This window comes from Perca flavescens, chromosome 3, assembly GCF_004354835.1.
Source record: "Perca flavescens isolate YP-PL-M2 chromosome 3, PFLA_1.0, whole genome shotgun sequence".
Lineage (NCBI taxonomy): Eukaryota > Metazoa > Chordata > Actinopteri > Perciformes > Percidae > Perca > Perca flavescens.
In genome coordinates, this window is record NC_041333.1 from 11,165,840 (window position 1) to 11,192,500 (window position 26,661).

General features: G+C 39.8%; 1 protein-coding gene across 1 annotated transcript in view; it reads left to right on the forward strand.

The window, feature by feature from the left end:
• The window catches only part of rpa1 (replication protein A1), a 32,709-nt gene extending 11,407 nt beyond the window's left edge, over positions 1–21,302 (forward strand). Inside the window, exons 13-17 of the mRNA XM_028574358.1 lie at positions 4,990–5,116; positions 7,319–7,495; positions 12,195–12,302; positions 12,623–12,709; positions 20,517–21,302. Of these exons, the coding sequence (XP_028430159.1) occupies positions 4,990–5,116; positions 7,319–7,495; positions 12,195–12,302; positions 12,623–12,709; positions 20,517–20,621 (604 nt within the window). The 3' untranslated portion in view covers positions 20,622–21,302. The remainder of the gene's footprint in view (positions 1–4,989; positions 5,117–7,318; positions 7,496–12,194; positions 12,303–12,622; positions 12,710–20,516) is intronic.
• The last annotated feature ends 5,359 nt before the right edge of the window (positions 21,303–26,661 follow it).

Below are 26,661 nucleotides of genomic sequence, written 5' to 3' on the forward strand. Positions count from 1 at the left end.
AGAAAGTGCTCTATTATCAGTACCACTCCTGGGTCTTCTGCTTTCTTTTACTTGAACACCATTAAGGCTGTAATCGCGCTTCCACATCCCTGCTGGAGCATAGACTTTTAATACTTCCTGTGTGCTCTTCTCTTTAATGAAAAAAAGGTTGGTCCCCACATTCTCCCGTCACTTCTCACTTGGACCAGCCAGAGATAATGACCCTTAAATTCTTCTGTTGCTTTATCTACTGCAGAAGAGGTGTTGGCCCATGTGGATCCTCTTTGGACAATGGGTTTCTGCATGTTCGCAGGCATCCGCTAATGAATAGTTTGAAAGTCACAGATGGACGGAGGCCAGACCTGACTCATTACTCTCGATCCATGTGAGAACCGTGGTGAAGACGAGTTTGTTATGCAGCGTGTCTGAGAGCTACGTCCCAGCCAGCCTCATGCTGTGAGGAGGATGAAGACAATAGCCTCCTTAGTTGTTTTCTTTATTTTAAGGCTGCATGACAGCGACGATATCCTGTGATGACAAATAAGTTTTTAGTGTGTGCTTTCACTGGAAGACTGCCAGCTGTGTGTTTTGTTGTGGTGCTGAAGTCTGGGTCTCAGGATGGTAGCTGTCCACAAATTATTCTGTAAGCCAATATGTGAATTATGAAAAACCAAACAAAGGAGCAAATCAATTTAAACTCTGAATGAATCTTTTGATTATTTTTTAATCTCGCAAGAACCCAAAGCTTTTTTCTCCCTCAACCGAACAAAGATATGCCTTCGCTGTACAGCCAAGGCTGCTGAAACATCATTGTTTTACTCATGCAGAGGCGTCTTAATTTAATTGTGTATTGGCGCAGGCCTTTGGGACTTCCTCAAATGAATAGTCTATCCTTGTTGGGCTATTAACTCAAACTCATGCAGAGAATTAATGGTGGCGCTCAGCACTATTCAATGTGCTTATAAATAAGATTGCTGCACTATGCACTAATTATCTTGATCTTGGGTTAGTCTGGGTTCTTAGTGTGTTGTATGTGTGCATGTGCTGCTGTATGCCCTAACCCTATTTTTTATTTATTGACGCATGTTGCCAACTTGACATGAAACCTACACTTAGTTCTTCTTTGTGAAAATGATCAGCGTAAAAATCTAACTTCACATTTTCATCCATCGAGCTGTGAAGATGCAGTTGTCCATTAGGTGGCAACAGCACATTTAGAGATGGTCAGGCTGCCTTTTCCCATACCGTCCCTTTTTTGTTAACCACACTTTGTCATATTTATTCTTTCATGCTTGATGCTATTAACCTCGGCCATTCACCAGAGACTCGTTTTACTCACCCAAGTCCAAGATGAGATTCTTTCAACATGACAATTCAGTCTTCCTTATCATGAATCCAGTATTCCACATGTACAGGCCACAGCATATAGATGTGGCAGTAGATATGTCAGCCCAGAAGCAAACAAGCTTTCACACAGCAGTCTAGTGTGCATGATGCCTTAGTATTTAATTGACTGTTATTTTGGATTCTGGACTGATTGGAAAAAAAAAACGGAATTACTAGCTGATTTACCGGTGTTGAGTTTTTAGCTGAATTGAATTCGTAACCGACTTACTGAATGTTTCAGACAAAGTGAGTAATTCCTCTTTTGTGTGGCTCTTTTCAGTCACTGCTGTTCAAATAGCATTGGGCACTCAACCCCAGATACTTTACTGGATCTGCAGGGTGGAATAGAGAGCTGTCATTTAATTAGCACTAAGTTATTAAGTTAATGTTTTTGTTCTTTGTTGGTCAATACAGCAAAAATGCCCAATTATTTTCCAGTTGCAGATTCACAATGAAGATTTGGCATGTATGATAGTAAGCTATATGTCTTTGGGTTTTAGACTGTTGGTTAGACAAAAACAAGCACTTTCAATACTTTAGGTTAGGTTTTGGGAAATTAAAATGGACATTTTTACTATTTTCTGACATTTTATAGACAAGATTAATCGATAATGAAAACAATTGATAGCTGCAGCCCTATACCAGACAGCTCTATAATTTATAACTTCAGTGCTTTTCTAACTCAAGATACTCTGATGGAAGATACATTTTAGGTTGAAGAACTTACAGAAGGTTTAGGCCAGGTTTACACACACTCAGCCAGTCCGGCAAAAACGCAAGTCTTACTGTTCATTTTGAATGGGGATAGTGTGTTTAGGCTGTGGCGGTGGGGGCCACAGGGGGGAGACGAAATAAGTTTACACGGATTCAGCTTTGGGGAGACGCAAACTTCACGCTGCGGTGGCCAATCGTGTAGTCGTCAATCAGACTCGGCAGTCTGTTTTGAGGCGTTGTGAGAGTCCTTTATGGTAAACAGTAAAGTACTCTATCGCCGCCACAGGAAAGAAAAAAAAAAAACAACTATGAAAAAACAAAACGCAAGCATTTTACTGCCCAGGAGTTTGTGTAACAGTTGACTTGTTCCTGCAAAAAGCTCCAGGCCAAGGCACAGTTTCTCTCTCTCGGAAATGTTGATCTATAAACGATCTGATGGAAAACAATAGTTGTTAAATAGTCTACCCGTGCCATGTTGGGGGTTAAAAATAACAGGACGTCACACCATCGGGCCATTTAAGTGACATTACCGCCGCGGCACAACCCTGCGGTGAATTGCTGGACAGACTGATCTAGTCTAGATGAAACCTTACAAAGCTGTGAACTGTAACCCCTTCTTAAAGAGATTCATAACTTGTCCAATATGATATATTTTATTCATACTGGTATGCTGAGGTCAAATAACAGGTTAGCAGGATGTTCAGTGTGCCTTACTGCACTAAATCCTGTTTTGCAAGAAAAATACTGTAGGATTGCAATAACTTTCTAGCTCTGTATATCACAAACTCATTAAAATTCAACTATTGTGACACAGTGGTGAGTTTACTGATGCATGCAGAACTGTCCTAGGGTGTAGGAATGACATGTAAACATTAGATTGCTGTATTCTCGCCTTTATATTCTACAGTGTTCTTACACAAATTATGTTATAATTGCAGCCTGTGTGATCTGTCCATTATAAGGGGAAATAAACATTTTGCTTTCATTCTTTCAAAATGAGAATAAAAGAAAACGTACATTAGATGAAACCATTTCTGTGGCGTTATTTAAGTTACTGGTAGCTCACTCTTTGACCACAAAAAAAATCTTAGCCCGGAGCCAAGAACACTGCTTACTGAGACTTTCCCATCATCCCCTCATGCCTCTTGCTCTGACACATCTCTGCTCCTATCCTTGTTCATTGACACACTGACATTTGACTTGTCTATGGCATGCACATGCTTGTCTGCCAACCTCCAGTCTTCTATCTCGGTGTTCCTCGGTGATAGTTTGTCTCACTGAAGCCACGTTAAGCTAAGCTAAGCTGGGATCTGCCTGCTTACAGTTGACTGTTGCACATTTTCTGCCAGGTCTAATTTGTCCTCTTTTTGTCTCCTTCATCACGATCGCTGTCAGCCGTGCCATTTCTGGCATTTTCCTGTGCTCCTCGCCGTGTCTATGATTAACAGCAGCAGCTCCAAACCTGGATGCTGTCACGGGGGTTTCTCGTTGAGTGTCTTACAGTCCTTTTGGGTACCTGTCAAATCAGATGTCCAGATCAGCCACTTAACACTGAAGCCTTTCTAGTCTGCAGCCTTATCTTTTTTTAAAGTGCAATGCATTTTTAATTATCTCAGCTATGTTGTAACTGCATTGTTCTCCTCTGTAAAACCTCTGTCTTTGGAGAGATGTTGAGCCATGACAGAAAATTCTATCTCCATTTTTTTGTCTTGATTTAATTTGTCAGAATACATTTTGTCTGATTTGATCTGTCATATCTTTTTTCAAATTCCTAACTGGGTGCAGGCACAATTAAAGCAGAGCAGTGCAGGTACACCAGTGAGCATTCTGGTGCCAACAAAGATTTGCTCACATTTGTCAATAGGTGTGAAAAATTGGCATCCTGTGTGTTGCTCTGGCCACAGTCTGAACGGTTAATGGGGAAATTTTCAATTAGTCATGCCTCCAGGAGCAAGGCATGCCCTCGCTGTATTTACCACCCGACCTCCCCATTGTGCGCCACTCTGCCTTGTGGCCAACAGATTAGTAAGCTCTATTGATCCCTCTGACCATTTTAAACTGTTACACCCCCCAACTGCATTTTACCTCCACCCTTCCTTCTTCTTCTACCCTTCTGTCCCTCTTCTTCTTCCTATTGTCTTCCCTGAATTACCGAGAACATTGGGCGAAAATGGGTTCCTGATATCACCGTAAGAGCCCTGACCCTGGCCAGCTCATCTGTCCCTCTGCTGTTGATTCATTTCACAAGCCTCTCAGCTTGCCTTGCTCTCAGATGAGCCATCCTTGCTTTGACAAACCCAAATGGATGCTCTGCCTGGGACAATATTTTTTTCTTTTTTAAGCTAACTTCAAATGCACAGCATGCAGTCTGATGAAGGTCATGTAAACAGAGTATTGTCTCCTGCTCTGGTTTGGATGTATAGAAAAATAAAACAAAAAAACTGCAGTCCAAAAGTAGGCCTCAGCATACCAACATCATGAATCTATCAAGTGGAAAAAATTATTCTAGGTAAATGTGGTACTGTACTGTATGATTTATTTACTAAACTATATATAATAATCTAGCATTTAAGACAATTGTTTTTGTGTGAAGTGAAAAGGCCAAATATTCCGCTTCACAAATGTGAATATTTTCTGATCATCTTAGTCTTCTGTTATTTAACTATTTTAACAATTTGGTTTTGGACTGTCAGTCAGATAAAACAAACAATAACAATATGCTGGCTTGGGTTAGGGAGCAATGTGATTTATTGATTTATTATTGTTTTACTATTTTCCAACATTTTATAGCCCAAACAATTAATCAAGGAAATAATGAACAGATTAATGTGAGAAGAATATAATCATTAGTTGTAGTCCTACAGCTATATTTGGTTGACTGTGACTAAGTATTTGTTCTTTTCCGCATAGGTATGACAAGGAGGGTCATGCCATGGATGGACAGTCTCTGACAGAGGTGAAAGGCAGCGGGGGAGGGCTAACCAACTGGAAGACTCTGTCTGACGTTAAGACGGAGCACCTGGGACATGGCGACAAGGTATACACATGCTCAGCTTTGCCTTGATGCACTCAAACATTCAAGATATGGTAACCCCAGACATATTGTTATTCAAGGATGATCCTATGAAGATATACAAGGACAAACTGCAAGACTGGCATTGAATTCCAAACAACAGATATGAAAGTGCTCGCAGTCAAGCTGCATTTGTTATTGGAAAAACCCATGGTACACAATGCGTGTCTCTACAGTCTGGCTGTAATGTAACCTTGTCACTCGTAGCTCTGCTTTGCGACGGTACTTTTAGCTGAGAGCCAACGTGATGAATCTTCATAATCATTGACTCATATAATCACTGCACCACCGGGTATGTGTGCTTAAAAATCGCACCATGATCTTCTGCTCATTAATCACCCTGTATTGTGGGTGTCCTCTCACAGTCTTTGGTGTATGTTCATGGTGAAAGTCACATTTATCTCTAGTATTGATTACTAAGATTGCATAGGCTCTATTATTTGCCCTCTGTAATGAAATTACTGCCCTCAGAGAAGTAATATGTGTTCTTTAAATTCCCCCTTTTTTCATTTATACTGTGCAGGGAAATTGTGCTCACAGAAGTGTATAAACTGTCTAGAGCAGATAATGTGACCTGTGTGGCGATCTTAACTTGTGTAATTTAATATAATTTAACATGCTCTGCGCATTAGAAATCATCACAGTATGATGAGAATATCCCATTAAGACTTGGACACTTAATGCAAGGGATTATGATAGGGCAACAAAAGAAACAAGAACATTTTTGCTCTATTTTCTATTTGGAAGCTCAAAAAAGATGTGAGGGCCCATAATTCCTTAGAAAACAAAGAAAAATAGAAAAATACATAAATTAAACCAAAGTAGCCATTATCTGTAAGTCTCAATTAAGTGAATTTCAATCCCCAAATCTTGACTGTTACCATTAGCCTTCTGTCAGGTGAAGGGCTTCTCGTGGCATTGGCTCCCTGCTGTTCAGGAGGAAAGGTTTGACCTTAGGCTATGGCGGTTCTTGCTTCTTATCAGCATGGCGTGTGATAAGGCCCGGTACTGACAAAGGAGTTGAGCCAAGGCCACCCTCAACCCCTCTGAGACATCCCGTTCACAGGGGCATGGAGGTCAGCCCCCTCTTAGCAAAGCCTGTTGCAATTATTTGTGCCTGTCACAAAGACTTTGTGTCACAATCACAATCCCAAGTTTCCACGTTGCTCCCGTGCCCTCTCTGACACCCTCCTCTCGTTGGCTTGACACTGCATTTGTAAAGGCCTCTGACAGTGGCTAGAAACAAGTTCTTCTGTCATCTTCCCACTGTGGCAGCCCTGGTCAGTCACACACTAATTGAAGTGGTTTTAACTTGATTAATTCAACCTCCTTTGAAAAAAAAAAAAGAGGTTGATGTCTGGGTTGTTTTTCGTAAATCAAATCGGTAATTAAAAAAACAGCCAGCGGCTCCTGGTGTGGGCACAGGATGATTTTTCTCTTATTTTGTTGCTGTCATTCACTACATGTAAGGGCTTTTTAGTTATAAAAATCAATAGACTTGTTTTGGAAGTTAATTGGGGTTGAATGCCTTTCGCATACTAACGCAATGATAGGGTTAGTAGGAGGGGGGAAGGGTGGTGGGGTTTTAGGGTGCAACAACTATCTTGTACATTAGAGGCCTGCCAACTCTTCGAGAGGAGGAGAGGTAATGTGACTCATCTGCAAACATGTTGAAACTTTCCCCCCTACATATAAGCACATCCAGAGCTGCTTCTTGTATTAATCTATTTTTATCTTATGTGAAATTCATGTCACTTGGTTGGGTGTTTTCCATTCCGACTAGGAATGTTTCCTGAAGGCTGTTTATGTGCAGCCAATTTCAAAAGTCTGCCTGTTTCCCCCCCCACAAGCACAGCAGCTTGCTCACTAGTTTGCATTTGTGTCAGAGCCATTAGAATTCTGGTTGGGAGTGTAACTTCTGCATCTGCTACACAAATGCCGCTTTCTGACTGTTTGCATACACCATTACATGTTACTTAAAATGTCATCTTAATGTTAATGCCATACTGTTTTATTCCTGGTTTTCAACAGTCAACATATTTAACATACAAAGCACAAAGGTCATGAGAGAGAGAAGACATTGAGCAAGCAGCACATTCCAGTAACATTATTCTGCACTGAACCTTTTGTTTATATGCATCTTTGTTTGTTTATATTCCCTTTTAGGCCGACTATTACACCTGCATAGCTACCATAGTGTACCTGCGCAAGGAAAACTGCCTTTACCAGGCCTGTCCCAGCCAGGAATGCAACAAAAAAGTGGTAGACCAACATAATGGCATGTTCCGCTGTGAAAAGTGTGACAAAGAGTTCCCCAACTTCAAGTACCGCCTCATCCTTTCAGTAAGTGACTCAGCGGTGGCTTCCCTAAAACTTTTCCAGTTGTGCCACACAGGCACTCACATACAAGCATCAGGGTTCGTACGGGTGCCTGAAATCCTTAAATGCTTGAATTTTGATGTTGTGTTTTCAAGGTTTGAAAAGTGCTTGAATTTTGAAAAGTGCTTGAATTTTGGATAAAATGCTTGAAATTGTAACTGTATTTCTTTCACAACAAATACCTATCTGACTGAATCGGTCGTTTATTAAATGGAGAAATAAAATGTTGGAGAGCCTAAATTAAACCTGCTCGCTTGTGCATGTGTGACTGCGATCTGCCACCACGCCAAGACCCGCCCTAGGAAGCAGCTCGATTGATTGGGGTAAGGCATTTCACCTCGAGAGGTTAAGGTTAGGATAGCCGATTGGTCAGGGGATAGGACCTGTACAAATGGGGTTACATTACCTGGCCAATAAATGCTATCGAAGGGCGGGTCTTGGCGCGGCCATAGTGGGATTCGTAATATCACTGCCGGCAGGTTGTCGTTTCAATGAACGTTGGCTGGAAGATGAAAAATACAATTTATGGATTAAACGGGGACAAACCCTACGAGTTGCCTCTTGTAAAGTCTGCAAAAAAGACGTGCAGCTTTTCACTATGGGCGAGTCTGCGCTCTCAAGTCACATTAAGTTTCAAGTAAGCCAACTGAAGTAGCCTACTGTACATGTTAGCGCCAGTTAACACCTAGAGAGTACTTTGTGTGATAATGTAAGTATTGTATGTCCGTTATAGCACGTTTATTTGTGGAATATGCAATGAACATAGTCAAAGTTACATCACAGTAACTGTAAAGTTAACTACCCGCAAATTTAAAACCTGCAAACGTTAGCCCGGTGCATATCAACAATCATTGATTGCTGAATAGAAATAGTGTCAGATGGAGTGTCATACAAGTAGGGCTGTGCTCGATTGAAGAAATTCTTAGTCGACTAACACTCATTCAATTTTATCGACTAATCGATTAGTTGATTTAATTGACAGATCTGTAAATCTGAGTTTCTCCGCAAAGAGTCCTGCAAAAGCACCACTTTAATTCTTGTGTTTACCAGAGATGTGCTCGTACGTTTCTTGGAAATAAGTCATTCAGCATGAAAAAAGCATAAAACATGACTAATTGACTAAAGAAATCTAAGTTGACTAAGACCAAAACAACTGATTAGTCGACTAATCGACTAAGAAGGAGCAGCCCTACATACAAGTAGCCTACTGTAAGGTCGAGGATGGCCTTATGCAATATTTACACTGCTCTATTCCAGTAGATAAATGGATATGTCTTGGCAATGAAATATATTTATTTTTCAATTAATATATCAGGCAGGTGCCTGGTGTCTTCTGGGTTATAATTGAAATACAGGTTGTTGTTGCACTGTCTCAGATTTAGTTCAAACCTTTAGTTCAAAAAGAATGTGTCCCAAAACCAAGGCCTGTAAAATATTTCTGTTCAAATCCTATGTCTTCGTATTTTTAGCCCTTGAAATTACTTCAGTTTTACAGCCTGAAAATCACATTATCTGGGAAGCAATGTTTGGACATTAATTCATAGGCAGCCCAAACTTTGTAGGGTGGAAGACAAACATGTCAATATGACTGAACCATTACAAGTTTTTACAGCATGCCCTAGATTTGGAAAAAAAAATGGTTGACATTAAGGGTAGCATAAACTTTGAGCAAAATCTAAGAGGCTGCACCAACAGTTTTCTTGGATTGTGACCTAGAATGACCCAGCTGCATGTTATTTGGCTCAGATCCTCCCACTCTATTCCCACTAGTGCTACTCTCCATAGCTGTCTTACTGTATGTTAGGAACCACAAAGAGATTAAACATTTTAAAGGTGATAATTCAGGGTTAGAGAAGCGAACCTGTCGAGTGATTTTGTTTGGGGTAATTGTTTTTTTTTTACATTGACTCAGGCAGGTTAGATAGCAAAGTCTACTGAGACAGTGATACATTTTGAAAAATAAAACTGTTTTGCTTAAATATCTGATCCTTCTGCTATTACGAAACACAATTTTGACTGTTTATAGCATTATGTTTTTTAATGTGACAAAAACACTAAATAATAATTTTGACTATGTATTGGTATACAGGGCTCGACATTAAGGCTTGTCCGCTTGTCCGGGACAAGTGGATTTTTTGTAGGGCAAGTGGAAGAGAAATGTACTTGCCCCACTGGACAAGTTAAAACTCAAACAAAATAAAATGCCATGTTAGTTCACGTTATGTGCCACTCATTACTCTTATGTTACCGATTTGAAACGATACATTTTTTCCCCCGCAATCCCGGGCAGCGGACCCAGCGGTAGTCGGTCAGCGGGCCGCTAACGTTAGACCCAGCCCGCTGTTCAGCTCATTCTCTGTAAGCAATGCAGCATGAAAGCACGCCGAACCAGCCGGTGTTAGTTAGCTAACGTTAGCTTGCTAACTCCGCCTTAACGTTACCTCCTCGCCACATCGTTGACAGAAAACGAGAGACCCGGTGCTAATACGGCACCGGTGCCTTAATGACCGTTATCTACCGGACCAAATTGCAACGCAGATTTTGGTGCCACTGAAATGCCTGCGCTTCTCTCTGATGCTCCGAAAACGGAACCTAAACATCGCCGCATGTCACGCTAGTAAACACTACACTTGGCAGCAGGTAAAGTTAGCCTACCGTTAACTAGCAGCTACAGTAAACACGGTTAAAATGCTGACAGCTAAACGGTGTAAAAGTGTGTCTGTCTGTATTTCACTGGAGAGGAACGTATGACGTTGTAACTGCTGTTGTCGGAAAAACACAGATGTTGCGTTCACTTGAAATTGGCCTCGCCATACTCGTGCTGCATTAAAAGTTGTTTTAAAATACCCTTTTCCAATGCAGTGGTCGTTTTTGCCGTTCTATGTCGTTTTTTTGTGCTCCTTTTTGAAACAAATAAATAACATGCAGGTTAAATATCAGGTAATAATCAACTGTAAAGTAGCTACAGCTTTTAAAGGATCTCTAAATCAGCCTCTGCTGGGTAGAAATTAGTGAAATTGTATAAAAAAAAATAGTTAACACCAACATTTAGTGGCAAAATCCATTGTTATGTCTACAAAATTATTTTAGATATAGTATAAGTTCAAGTTTAAGTCACCACTACGTCTGGGCAAAATATTGACTTAGTATCTCAGAATATAAACTAAGAATCTTGCTTTAGAATCTCAATATATTGACTTAGTATCTCAATATATTGACTTATGTCAAAATAGTGACTTAGTATCTCAATATATTGACTTATCCCAAAATATTGACTTAGTATCTCAATATACTGACTTAGTAACTTAGAATATTGACTAGGAATCTGAAAGTAATGACAAACCTTTAAAATACTGACTTAGAATCTCAATATATTAACTTCTGCACACCGGCGTGCAACATATTACTTTGTACTATGGAGTCTGGAGATCCTTTTTTCTTGTTGAAGGGGAAATCTATTGTTGGGACACGTTTGTTTCTACTGTTTCAACTGAATTTTATTAATGCTGATAGTGTTTGGATGCTTTCAACGGTTTGCATTATTATATTATATGCATGCATTAGCAAAACAATTTTTTTTTATAAAATGATGACTCTTTACCCGGACAAGTGACTTTTGTGCATGGACAAGTGAAACCTAAATGTACTTGTCCAAAGGACAAGTGCCTCAAAAAGTTAATGTCAAGCCCTGGTATATATTTTACGTGAGGTAAGGTGCTGGAAAAAACTTTAAAATGGACCTTGAAAGTGCTTGAAAAGTGCTTGAATTTGACCTTGGAAAAGGTGTACGAACCCTGAAGCATATATTCTAATGCACATATTAAATGCTCTGTTCTTCCTGCTTTGTCTTGAGCAGATGCCTCTGCTGAGGCCATGCGTATCATCCCTCCAGTCCTTCTCATTGCCTCATCTTTCTGTTCTCCTAACTTACTGTCCTTATTCTGTCTCCCGAGACTCTAGCCCCTTTCTCCCCTTATGGCCCACTCTCTGGTTCAACATTGCCCCAGTCTGCTTGTTGCAGTTACATTTAGAGACATTTAAAGCCAACTCTGCCATTTCTGTGACACAACGTAACAAGGAATGAGTTTAGATCTTACACTTGTGTTTAAATTAGAGCTATGTTTGGTTAATTGCTGCAGCTTTCCATACTGTGCTGGTGGTGGTCAATTTACAGAGAGTGCAGCGAAGAACACAAATACAGGCTTTTTTTTTTTTCCTCTGCTTGTTCGTAAACAAAAATTATTTGGAAAGAACAAATGACAACATTTAAATACTAAAACTCTATCCGTCAGCAACAGAGCAATTGCAGCCAGGCATCTGAAATAAGCGGCTTTTGTTTTGTACCACTCACCAGTCAACATTGTTATTCTTCACAAGCTGTAGCATAAGCTGTGAATTTGCTTCCACTCTATGCAACACAAGAGCACCGTTACTATGCTTGTTTTGCCAAGCTTGCTAGCAGTATACATGCTAATATAAAGATATAATGATTTCTTAAGAGCAGAACGTGTGTTAAGTTAACATACCATATTTAAGCATCCAGCAAATACCACCAACAAACAAAGATAATTTACACACAAATACATTGATCTATATTGGTGTATATGCATGTAACTTTTCTTGCTATTTACGCTTGCCTTTTGTTTTCTATATAATCCGACAGGCCAACATTGCAGATTACGCAGACAACCAATGGGTGACTTGTTTCCAGGAGAGTGCAGAGGCCATCCTGGGCCAGAATGCAGCTTACCTTGGGCAGCTCAAGGACTCGGTGAGACTCCCTTCCTGAATATAATACTGACCTCAGGAAATGGCGAGGGTACAAGCCAAACCTCAGTTTTTTTTATATTTTACTGCCAGTCATGCACACTAACACACACTCCTGCAAAGACAAATTTGTGTTAACGACACCTACTGTGCTTTGTTTCTTCCAGGCACAATTACTTAGAAAATCACAGGAGTTGTTTTTCAGTGTTCAGTTATCAGACACTTCACTTTATTTGCACTTAAAACTTTGATGAAACTAACGTTTGATCAAAACAATATATGTACCTCTTGAAATTGAGCCAATTAAATGTTTCTCACTTACAGAACGAAGCTGCCTTTGACGAGATCTTCCAACAAGCCAACTTTAACACTTTTGTTTTCCGCAGCAGAGTCAAGCTAGAAACTTATAACGTAAGTAAAGCAGGAATGGTAATTGGTGTGATAAAATGCCTACGGGTTTGTTGCAGTCATATAATGCTTTGTAGACGGACCGTATTGCTGTACAAAAAAGAAAATATGCTTTTTATAAGGCCGGGAGGGAAAGAAAGTTATTCAGCCTCAATCCCCTTACCACGATCATTCCTATGAAAATGCATAGCAGGTAAACTGGTTCTTTATGTTTTAGCAGTTTGTGTCTTTCCTCCTTGATAGTTTCCCCATTCATTAACAAAACTACCATGCTTTCATTTTGACTGACAGAACCGTCTCTAAAACAAAGCGCGTCTTGCATGTTTGTCCTAGAATGTTGCTCATTTTCTGTGGCTTTGTGAAGGGTGCAGACACAGATTAGTCGCGGTCACTGTTTCCTGTAGGCCACACAGACAGAGGTTTGTTTTGAGGCAAGCACATAAAAGAATTGATTGGGCTGGGACTCTGAGCAGGAAGTTTGGAGCCGAGCCAGAGGCTGCATCCGCCTTCAACACACAGAAGAGGCCACTGTCTGTCACATTCAGCTCAGCATCTTAACTGCCAATGGCACTGCTGCAAGCATGTATTGGCTGCTGCTTCCAGACCCCACACTCCGTCAACAGAGACACCTGCAACCCTACTTTTGGTTTATTCTCACCTTCTCAATGTTGCAAGCCACCCATTGTGTCGTGCTCTCACATGTTGTAATGTGTGCAATGTTTATGTTTGGTGTTGGACAAAGCAGGTCCTTAACAGTGAATGACCCCTATCCATCCTATTGCATCGCAGCTTTGACGGAAAATCTATCTATCAGAACAGTTGAGGAAACCCTTCATTTGCAAATCTATCAAGAACCTGCAACAGTGGCATGAGGAGGATGAAATGATCCCTCATGATGACATGAAAACAATATGTCAGCACATTTAAAGGTCGCCCTTGCTGTAGGAAGGTAATAATAGCAATAATGGTAGACATCACAGTTTTAGCCTTATGCACACATATCCAACATTCAAGCCAAAACAATTGATCAATTAGTTGGTCAAAAGAATATTTGGATAATCCATTCATTTTTTTTGTCATTTTGTAAGCAAATTAGCATACCTCGTTCCAGCTGTAATGGTGCTTATCCACTGCTAGTACCAGCTCTGCTCGGCCGCGCTGCCCCGTCCTCCTTTTACCATTGCAGATTTAGTACCTGAGGCGAGCGTGGCTGGTCGTCATAGCGATGCCGCTGGAAAACTGCCCTGACCTAACGTGTCACACACACACACACACACAACGTCAAAGGTGTGTTGTTTTTGATTCTTGGCAAATTTTGTTTCAAAAGAAGCTGGAGGCAGCAAACAAAAACACACAGCTGGTTAAACTAGTTAAAAATGGCGGGTTTGTTCAGGACACCCCCGTCTGTCACAAGCAATGATTGGCAGTGATTAGCGACGATTCTCTCCAACCAATCAGTAGTCTGCAGGTTTTCACGTCACCTTTTGGTATCTCCTCAGCTCACTTGGTACCTCGACGGAGGTGATACTAAAAAAAAGTACCTGTTGGCAGGTACCAGGGACTTTTTTTTTCATATTGGAAAAAAAGACGAGGTGAGTCGAGCAGGTACCATGTAATGGAAAAACACCATAAAATGTGACATTTTGCGTCTTTTTCTCAGTTTTACGTCATTGAACATATCTGGGTTTTGGGCAATAGCAATGTGAAGAAATTTAATCAAAATCAAATATGACAGGCATTTTTCACAATTTTCTGACCTTTTTAGACTTAAGGCGAGACACTACAGGTGAATAGGGAATTTTTGTTTAACTAGCAGTAATCACCATGAAACTGTGCCAGTTGATTACTTGCATTAAGATGAGAAAAAAATTTATTACAAGTTTTCTGTAATTTAATGTTTAAATATGCAAATTAGGCATTATCTAATGAAAAATGCGCTAATTTGCATATATTTTAAAAAACAAAATCTGAGTATTGGATAAAGCCGCGATCAAAATTATTTTTTCATTGTGTTCACATATTAGATGGGGAAAAATATACAGAGGGATTTATGGATATCGACTTTTGTTATCCTGTAAATCAGAAGATACTGTCAATAGCCTTAAAAAAACGAGTTTCGCCATGTTTTTTGGAATAAAATGTTATATAAATCAGGCTAGGAATAATATATTTACAAATCCCTCTGTAATTGTCTTCATAATATAACTAGGTACAAGACTGGAAAGTTTGGTGTATAAAGGTGCTACTGAAGTGGAGATTTCGTTCTTGGAGTATGAGAAAAGTCATTTTGAGAAAACGGGCTTTAAAGATTTTTATAGCAAAATTCCACTAATTTCTAATGAAAGCCATGAATTACAGACACATATCCTTTCAGGTCCAAGTAAGATCCATGTATCACACTGTTTAACATCCACAACTCATTACTGCTTCATCCATCACTGATCATAACATCCAAAACAACACATCAACATGGCCTTCAACTGAAGACCATTACATCACAAACTTCAAACTGGCACAACCCAACCATTACACAGCCTAGTTCCCCCAAGTTAGTTTACAGTCTACATATCCATGCCAGTACCATATGTAGGGCCCTCCTCCATCTCCTGCTGGTGTCTTTTCACTATTTTGGCTGTGCTTACACTCTTAAGGCTCCACTTTGCACTGGAGGAATGGACACTATATGCTTTTGAGATCCTAACCATGTCGTCATCCTTCATTGCATTAACAGTCTGTGCTCTGAAGCCACAATTTCTCCATCACAGCCAGCATGGCAGAGGCACCCTCATTGAATGTAGAAATAGCCTTCATGGCTGCAATTTTTGGACACTGGGCCCATATAACTAATTTGAGGCATGCGTTGGCATTCTGAGTGCCTCCATGCTGCACTGTCACTGGACATCCGGTGATACACAGGGATGAGCTTCTTATGAATCATTCAAAATACCAATATTTAGAACATTGGAGAAAGTAATCAAAGTAGACTAAATTGTTATTATTATTTTCACACTGTCAGAGATACGAAGAAGAGACAGATCCTGACTAAATACAGGCTCAGTGACCACCAACTGGGTCAGACAGAGATGACCTTCCTCCTCCACTGGGGAAAAACTATATTCACTAAGAGATTTACACTTTGGAAAAATAGGCAAAAAAAGTTAACACCAGAAAAGAAGCTGGTAATTCTAGGAGAGGGGACAGCAGCTCTACTGACAGCTAAATATGGATCTGCCTGCCACAACCAGAGAGACTCACAGCCACTTAAGATCCCAAAATTACAGATTTGTTTAGTATTTTATAGTCATTATAGTAGAATAGTATATATGTATATATGACACTTACATATTTAATATATGACATGTAGGCCATACATTTCTGTAAACTGCTTGGAGAGAGAGAGAGAGTCAGTCTGATTACCTGCGCTGTCTGAAAACTCCTGTTTTCTGAACAATAGTTTACACATCGACGTCCTATGTGAAGGCATTTCATCATCTGCTGTCTTAGTGTGTAATCCCCTGTGTCTTCTTGCTAATAATTGTTTTCGTCTTCTCTGAGGTGATTTATTTATTTTGACATTCTGAACTACCGCGGAAATGTCAGAGCGCGTCACGTGACCATTCTAAGCGAATCACGTTGTCAGGAATTGTCATCAGCCAATGAGATTGCACATTTAGCGCTAACCCCCCCCCCTTTTACTTTCACGATTGGTTGCTGATGAAAAGGAAATGACCATATTTGGATCTGACAGCATTGTAGAGGAGAGAGAGAGCTTTCCAACGGTATGAGATGACAGGGTGCAGACAGCGATCGCGGAGCAGCGCGATGATTTAGAACGCCAACTTTTGTTGAATTTAGGAGAAATCTACCGACGCTAACAGACTAAGTATAGTAAAATAAAGACCTAAATGTGTATTTTTGACTTTTTTTCACCACATGTCTGAAAGAAGACATGTTATTGAACACAAATAGCCAAAAATCTCAAAATTGACCAGTGGAAAAAAAACAATGTTTTTGCCTGCCGTGTCCTCTCCTTAATCATTAATCTTTAATCTGGGGAAAAATTCTGATGGTCTATAAACGTTCATTAGGTGCAGTCGTTTACAATACAGGACCTATCTAATTACTGATAGTCTCGCATTGCCAGACCTTTCTCCACAGCGCTGCAGAGGAGGGTCTGGCTAGTCCACAAAACATTCCGGGATTGGAGAAAAACTTGGTCTGGTTTTTGGCATTCTTTAAACCAATCACAATCATCATGGGTGGCGCTGAGCAACCCACAGAGCAACAGTGCCTCAGCAAAATCGCCTCAGGAAGGAACTTGTTTTAGTGGAACGTGTACGTTCAAAAGTTGTTTTAGTTGTGCAACAGAAAACTCTGAACACATAGTCTAGCTAGCTGTCTGGATTTACCCTGCAGAGATCTGAGGAGTAGTTAACCATAGTCCTCAGAAATCCACCGCAGTTTAGAACGCCAACAGAAAAAAGAGGGGAAGGTGACAGACAAGATCCCATGGATCTTCCGGTGGCACCGGAGCAATCTCGTAAATGAATCGTCGCCATTAGAGACAAAATTACTGCTAACTTGATTACTATCCCTCTTTTACATAGAACAGTGGTTCACAACCTGGGGTCCGGGCACCCCTCGGGGGTGGCAAAGATCACCGGGGGTGCATAAGTCTTTATCTGGTTTGAGGTTGAGGTAAAAAAAATATATATATTTGCACATGTTAAACAAATTATGATAATATACTAGAATATATAATGTATACAAAAGTCTGTATAAAAACTATATTCTTTTTGTTCTCGCTTAAAATTGTAGGCAGGCTACTTAGTAGGCCAAACCTCCAGGACCTCTTAACCTGGGACCATAGACAGTATATAATGGACCAATAGACCCCGTTGCTCTGGACGGAGACCAGTGAAGGCTATTAGAAGCACTTTTCCGGTGATGGCCAGCTTTACTGCGCAGCCTCCAACTGAGAGAATGTGACGTGAGCAACGTGTCTGAAAGTTGTAAGTCTTCTGGTGGCTGCGCTAAGAGAAATCTCAATCATTCCCAATCTTACAGATACGGAGACTGTAGGTGTATGTAAGGAGATAACATGGGCACAGGCTAATTACTGATCACTAACATGCTAGTTAACATTAGTAATTAAACCTAAACAGCTCATGTAAGTCAAAACTGCCTGCAAGCTTATCCTCTACTATACGGTAATTCCTCTACTATGTGACACAATCGTTAGCCTATTTTTACAAAAACGTCTGCTACGGAGCCATAACGTGACGTACAAGGTAATGAAGCCTTTTATACATTGTCATGTTTCTTTAAAACTAAACAACGGACAAATAGTCTTTAACCGCTTCAGATGTAAAGTTATTCGCAGTCAAGTGACGTAAAAAAAATGGCGGTCAGCGGAATGCTAACAGGCTTTTCTTAGACATGAGTAGGGGGGGCGCTAAGGAAAAAAGGTTGGGAACCACTGACAGAAGATACTTCTTTATAACAACTGCAGAGTCATTATCAGGATTTATTGGACCTTAGTATCAAAATGAAGGTATTATGATGCATTTGTTGCTCGACATCGCACCGACCAAAAAACTCAAACATGCATGACGTTTTTTATAAGCAAAACCTAAGCTACTGTTGAAAGAGCAGAGTGTCCCATTAAGGATCAAAGCTACATTCAAGCGTAATTAATGTCATTCTGGCATCAAAATTCTCAAATAAATAAAGCCTTTTAAGGATAAATATGGGTTGCCGCTGAGAACCAAAAGCTCTGCCACTTGATATAGTTTCTTGCTATTAAATTACACAATGATTAGTGTATTTATCAAAACTAAGTGTAACAAAAGTGAGCGTGATGCATAATATTTTCACACAAATCAATGAATCAAAGTTGCAATGTGGGCATTCAAAATATTTATTATTTTGATATTGTGTGTAGGTAATTGAGTTGTAGCTCTCAAGATGTCAGTGGGTGAATGACTATCACTATACATGTGATGTTGCTGTCAAAAAGCAATCTTTTTAATATTGCCAATCAGAAAAGCTGATATTGAACATATATGTTGGCACTAAATCCTTTTCTGTCTTACAAGATGTGATCATCAATTATCCCATGATAATACACTATTCTGGGGTGACCGTGCAGGGTGTAGACAAGTCAAGTGGTTCCCAATACTGGTTTTCCTGAGTACTGCTCATTTTCCATCCCACCATACATCAGTTGCTACAGCCAGTGGTGTAGCAGTGTGTGCAATAATCAAATATACAGGTAGCACCAATGTTAGGGATTTAAAGTGAAGATTTGACTGTTTTTTAGTGTCACTCATCAGAAACTGTTGTCTGAGTGTCTGTGCCCAATTTTCAGTTGGATGCATCCCTGCTGCTCTTGTTTAAAGGCTGTAATCTTGTTTTGCAAGTATGAAATGGTTAGTTTCCTTGGCTTCTGTTTTCTGTAAAGTGTTTCTGGCAAGTTTAAAGCTGTTAGGAAAAAAAACAAAAAGGTCCCAATGGAACAAATGAATGTGTGTGTTGTTCCTCTTGTACTCATGTGTATACACACACTGGCAGTGATAGCGGTATGGGGGCCAGCACAGGTCGTCCAAGTGTGGATCAACACCCAACTTGGCTGTCTGATGTTGGCTGCTTACAGATTCACACACATCTCATCTTATTCACCCACTCATCAACTGCAACCATAACCATAGCCTCCACTCACGTCCACAATGATAAATGCCGAGCTTTGCGTGAAATGACCGTACAACGTATTTACGCTTGTTTTCTGTCGTACGTTCGTTTCGTAATGAGCGCCAATGTGTGTATCCTTGAGGCCTGACAAAGCTGACCCCCAATATTTTAAATCTTATGTTTATATCCACATTTGCTAGCTGTTGATCAGTGTAATTGCAACATTGTAACAGCTTTAATGGCCAGGATATTGCCATAATCCCCAACGGTTGTTCAGTCCATCTGAATCTACACATATTCCTTCTTCTGCACAATAAAGAGGGGTTTAACCCTAACTCACACCAAGCTAGTAGCCAGAAGTGACATTTGTTTTGTACAATGCAGTGCCAACGTTTTAGTATCATGTTAATTTATCTATATCAGGGTTTAGCATGACAGTTAATTCTACTTTATGTCAAACTGTAATGATAAAGTCTTTCTCTAATATGTCCATATTTCTCTTGCATCATACAAAATGAGCAAAGAGATTTAGAATGGGCTATTCTGAAAGAATGTGGGCACAGTCCAAAGACAGATGATTTATAATTAAACCAGTTGCGCTGCAGAGGATTAATGGAGATGAAATGAGTGTAACCTCTGTGCAAATGCAGAGAATAATGGCCCGGGTAGAAATGACCTTCCCCTGTCTAGACGGCTATGGAGGTGGATATGGCTTTAAAAGCTGCCTCTTTCTTGTGAAACATTCTTTTGAATGCCAAACACAATTCACATTAATCCACTTTATAATGGGGGAAGGGAAGATGCCTATATATCGTAGGTTTCCAGTAGATCGATGGGTGGGTGGGTGGATAGATGAGTAGATATATAGATAGATGGATATGTAACCTAGTCTTGTCTATGTTAAATCCGAGAAAGCTCATACAAGCTCATTTTACATACTATGAGTTTTGTTGGAAAAATCCGCTGTATTAACATCATATGCCAACAAACATCTGTGTGATTATGTATGCAGTGGGACTAGCTTTGTTTGGCCCAGCAGTGACACACTGAAAGTGCGTCGGAATTTGCTGGCCTGAAATGTATGTCATATGAATGAGTTTTCTTATTGTTTGCCTGACAGGATGAATCCAGGATCAAGGCTACAGTGATGGATGTGAAGCCTGTTGACCATAAGGACTACAGCAAGAGGTTGATCATGAACATAAGGAAACTGGCTGCTCAGTAGGATCTTTTCATTTATGCCAAGTATTCTGTTTCTGCTTGGTTTTTCTTTTTTGTTTCTGTACAGTCAACAAACAGCTCTAAATGTATGACAAAGTTTTGCTTACAAAAGTATTTGTGTGTAGTTTTCTTTTTTGGTCATTTTATTTTTTTTTACTTCCCCGTGAATGAGTTATCCTCAAAGTCATGACTGTTCACGTTTCCTTTGTGAATTAATGATTAGTGGCATGATTTATTTTTGTTGGTGAACATAATGGACAGTGACTTTTTCCTTTTTTGTGTTATGTGGGGGAGCAGAGAGTGGGTCAGTAAGCCACAAAATAAATCCTCACTGTCTGTCTTAAGTCAGCCAGTTGTTCTGTACTGTGGTTATGTGTGGGTGGCGGCTGCTTTAAGCAGAAGACCGCTACAGTAGCTAGCGCTCTTTTCACTTTCTGACATGAACTCAAAACGGCTGGGCTGGACCTGCACATCCCTGATAAGGCCGTTTACTCTCCCACTCTTTTTTTGCTCCGTCTCTCACATACTTGCATACACATACACATGCACAGTGCAGATCTAATGGGAAATGTACTGCAGTCTATTTAAGTTGATACAATGTGTTGTCCATATTTACAATGCCTGCAACTGTTTTCTGTGTTGTGTAACTCAGTTTTTTTTGTGAAAATAAAGACGTTATCAAGTTTTTGTCTATTTTATTTTGCGCTCTGTCAGATGTTTATTTGTATTAATTGAAGTCCATAACGGTAATGTATACATCTATTGAGCTGACACAACTACCCCTTACAGCACCTGATCCTAACCTGTGCCAGTCAAAAGCAAACAAAAACATGCAGACATGTTATTTTAGGAGTTTCACTAGGTGTAGGGGATTTATTCAAGGGGTGGTACACAATGCCCTCTATCTGCTCAGGTTTTGCTTAGATGTGCAACACATTCCCCTGCAAACTTGACTTTCATGTTGTAATAAAGCAGAACATCAGTGAGGCTGCACCTTCCCATTTTTCTTGTGATAGCATCTCGTTTCTGCTGAGCGCTGCATCTGTTGCCTGTAGTGTGCTGAGATGGATTAAACCTGTCTTTAAATGGTAAGGAAAGGTACGTTTTACTTATTTATTTTTATTTTGCCTGCCATGCCTCGAGATATTGATTTGAGTTCGACTGTGATCGCCTTCCTACATCTCCCTGCTGGCACTGTTATTCTAACAATAAAATGCTTTCTCTTTGTCCTCCTAGGTGTTGTAATATATCTATAGATCTTTTAATAACGCCACAAGTCAGTTATTGTTGTAGATAGTGTCAAAGGTTGCCAGTGATCCCTCATCCCATTACTGCCTCAAGCTCCCAGTCAACATACAGCAACAGCATGAAAGGGCCTAATATGACCTGGTGGCTCTTTAGCTATCTGAACTGAAACATTTTAAGCAGTGATGCACATATTTTCTGACATTCCCTAAGCTTCTATTTGAAACCGGAAAACTACTATTGATCAGGCCTCAACTTGTGCGAAATCACTTGATAATTCAATTCTCGCACCTGTTTTGTAATTTTGTTGTCTAAAGTTGATTACACAGTTCTAGTTAAGTGAAAATGAGCTTGTAATGCATTTATAATTGATTTTGCATTTGTTAGAATACGATTGGCTGATTACCTGGACTGAATTATGCGTGTTTTGCTCTTGCTTTCTAATAAGCAGTAGATAAGCAAGGCTAAATGGAATAGTCACACAACATGGTCAAATGGCACTGTACTGGGGTCATGGGTTTGTTTCCATCCCCGTAACCAATTACAGCATACTGAAAATGTAAAGTCATGTTTATTAAAAGCCCTTCTAATAAAAGTTTTGACCAAATGTCTTAATCTATGGTTGTCACATAACCAAAAAAACCTGTGCTGGATGTCAACAATGAATAGGTATCCAAGGGATAATTGCACCCTAATATTTTTCTGTTATTACATTTTTGATTGTAGTAAAAACGTGGCATATATCTTCCCTTGTGTGGTTTGACAAGAGATCCCAGCAGAGTTGCGTTTTGTATGTGTCCCTGAAGCGAGTCTGAATAATGCGCTGAATTAAACTTGTTTTCATTAGGGGCCCAACAATAAATGATCAATAATAGGTTTCAATTGCAGTTACTAATTACAATGCATCTTTGTTGACCACAAATGATGCTTTAATGAATATATTCAAACGCATTTAGTTTTTCCATTATTTAGGATACTTTACGAAGGATATATCACACATTTTCTGGGTTCTTTTTCTGACATTTAAATAATGTAAAGAAAATGTAGAATGTGACCTTTACACCACTGCCTATGCTTTGCCAGATAATTCAAATAATCTCCTTAACATATGCACAATTGGTCATCTGTTTTGAAGAGAGTATACATGTTGTCCTAAGTAACACTAGACTTGGTAAAACACATGCATTGCTGCTGCGGTATCAACAGATGCCACACCGTTGACTCACTTTGCTATGTTGGTGCTCATCTGTTTTACTGAGGTGTTAATGGGTTTGACATTTTCAGTCTCAGCGTTGTCAAATATCATTTGTAAGTTTACGTGTCCGCCTTAAAGAATGACATAAATTTTATTCTAAATGCAATTGCCCATAAGATTGACCACCTAGGGTGCATTGTAATTCTTGACGGCTCCCGCTCCGCATCCGTGTTTGTCGTTGCCTCCCTTTTTAGATGTGTTACTCTTGAGCCTTGGCAGCTGCTTCCATCTTTTCAAGATTAGATACCTCTCATTTGAATCAACTTTACTTCATGTTGTCTTCCAACACTTCACGTAACAGGTGTGTTGAAGGTTTAAAGCTTTCAGTTTCATTTTAACCTTTTCATATCCACCTCTTTTTGTTCGATTTTGTTATAATAATATAATACAAGAACTGAAAATGCATGTAAGAGGCTTCATTCAAAACCAACACTCTTGTAGTTTCTGCAATATGCTTGATTAGCATGTGATTCAAACACGGTTCAAAACTGTTTTTCTTTTGGTCCTTGTCTATAATAAATCACATTTGAATAACAATTACTAAGACGCGTTATGCCATACCATACCAAACATACATTTTAAAACTTGTCAACAACACCTGTATAAAGTTTCAGACCTCTAGGCCTAACCTTATGGGAGCTAGGGAGTTTTCAGTATGGGTGTCACTGGAGTCCCCATACCTCTCCAAAACCTCTCCAAGTGACCAAACTGTGCTTGCTGTTACATTAAATTATGACATTAGAAAAAACAAACAAAGTGAAACCTTGAGGTGAATATAAAACCTTTTTACATTCATTCAAACGTTGTTAATCATCTTTTTTTCCTCTCACAAAACAAAGGCTTGTTAATGCTGGCTCTGGGAGAAGGGACGTAGCTCTGTTAATTGGATGAATTTGATTGGCTAAGATCGTTGTGATTGACGTGTTGAAAACCAATGACAGCTCGTTCTAACATAACTGCTCATAGACGTGACACAGCCCAACAAAACGTAGCAACCTCCTTTTTAAAAAAAAAAACTGAAACGGGGTGCGTTGAACACAATGGTTCAACACCCTGTTGTGTGTGCAAGCCAACATTGTCTCCCATGTTACATGTCATAAGCTAATGTGTGCATGTAACCTTAGCTTACATACAGTTCTCCTGTCTTTTCCTTTGCTGTAAGCACACCTAGTCATTTTGGAAATGAAGCAGTTAATCCTATGCAAACTCAATAATGGAAACTATGCAATGGTGCCATTACAGAAATTGAATTCATAATGCAGTTAACGTGAATGTGGAACCAAGGGGTCAGTGTCCGAATAATCACCAGTCTTTAATCTTTAATATTATGGAGTGCCTCGATGCTGACAATATAGTCCCATACTGCAGGATCTTTTTAAAGCAGCATACATGCAAATCATTCAGCGCTATATTGCGTTCACAGGCAGTCAGCAGTGCCTTGCCCAGTCTGCTGGTTATTATACCTTTATTACGTGTGCTTCTCCTTTGGACTCGTAGAGCCCGGCAGGTAGAGACTCTGCGCTGTGCTGAAAGTAGGAAAGCCCTGGGCCCCGACATCGTGGAGACAAATGGGCAGGAGGAAGACCCCTTGGGTACTGCTGTAAGGAATGGGAGTAAGCAGTGTGTGTCTTTCTAAAGATTCATGGGTCTCGTTCCTTTCCTGAGCCATGGGTATTTGCTTATGTGTACAAGAAGGGACAGGTGTGTGTGTGTGTGTCTGTGTGTGGGTGTGGGTGTGGGTGTGGGTGTGGTCTTGTCTAGGGACCTGTTGGCCAAACACTGGCCACGTGGATGCAGCATAGCTCTTTTCCTCTGACTGAGCTTTGCAGGTCCGAGAGAAAAGAAGTGTTTCTGGCTCAAGATCTGTGCCCTGTCTTCAGATGGGCTGCAGAAAATTGCACTGACAGTCAACATGTCTGGCAGGTGGAAAGCTGATGGTTACAATAATTGTTGCAATCAAATAAAGTAATAATCCATTGTAGCTTTTGAAAAGCAGTGCAGATTGAATCTGTAGATACAAATGTGTCTTGGGCCTCTATCCTATTTCCACTTTAATTGGATTTGGGTATAGATAAAGTTGTTTTGTTTCTTCTCGAGTACTAGATTATAAGGTCATGTAGAGAGTTTGTATTGCTATTTTCTCGGCAGTGTCTCCTTGTCATTGTCAGGGCAAGACGTCCTGAAGAACACGCTTTACTGTGATTCAATTTCAATGAATCGTTTTCATTTTGGTGTTTTTGTTTCTCCTTCAACTATTCTCAGTGAAAAGTCAGACTAAGGAGAAAGTTGCTTTGTACAATTCTCATGGTAAGCGTGGTAGCAATCTCCAAAGATTATATACTTTTATGCGAAGCATCTTTCTCCTATACACTAAACAGTTCAGGTAAAGGCGTGAAAAGTGGACAACGTGTGATGGTTTGATGTTTTAGGGCCGGGAATGAGGCGGATTTGATCTCTGGGCTAGACACCGTCGCTGACAAAGTGTTAGATCGTTGGATTTTAAAACCAGCTACTTACTTTTGTCTGCCTTTGTGCCATCAAACCTCCACTGAAAGGCACATGAGGTAACCTTAGTTATTCAATTGTTTAAATTATTTCCTCCTTTTTAATTCAACATTCAGTAACTTTTATCTTGACCGTGTGCGTGAGAGGAGCTTATTCATGTACCTTGGTGATATGAATTTGGCTCTCAGCCTAGTTTACCTCAAATATTGCTTTAGGAAAGAATGGGGTTAGATGTTACAACCGTTTCAGCAATAACACATACAACACAAAGGTCTTATGTTGAAACAGTGTACAGCTATCTTTTTTTTCTTGTCCTTTTTAGTCCTACAGTATGACCATCAAGCAGACAGTGTGTCTTCGTTCAATCGCCGTTCTGTAACCTGGTAATTTGACTGAAATGTCACTTAGTTTTTCTTATTTAGTTTATCAGAGCATATTCTTTGCTTTTTAAATCCCTGATAAAAAGAGGAGGAAATGTTGGCAGCAATTCAGAGGTCTGGAGTCAGGCTGTACACATCTGAGGACGTGACCTTTTTTTTCTTTTTTTCTTCATCATTTAAAGAAAATTCCAATATTTTACACGCTAGTGCATCCTTATGATATCCTATAACCAGTATCCTCGTTGAGATTCTGAACACAACTAATAATGCTGGACTTTTGAAAGCATTTTGAGGTTTTGTCGTTGTTTAACATCTGTCTGGAATACAACCTTATTTTAACCTATAGAACCAGTATATTGGTCGAGAAAGCAGACAGAATACCGTGCCAACCAAATCATGTACTTAGTAATGGATTGGTTATCAAGCAGTCAGGTCGGCTGTACTGTGTGCCGATACAAAAAACTAATTACGCCAACTCATTCATTCCCTCTGCTATAAGACTGTTGAAGACAAAGAAGTTGTATGAGACATCATACAAGACTGTTAAATCAATACACGTAACTATTTATAACCATTCACGGGGGATGGGGAAATTATATAGGCAATGGGAAAAAAAAAACATCTCAATTATTATTATTCTGCAAGCTTCGGAATGATTC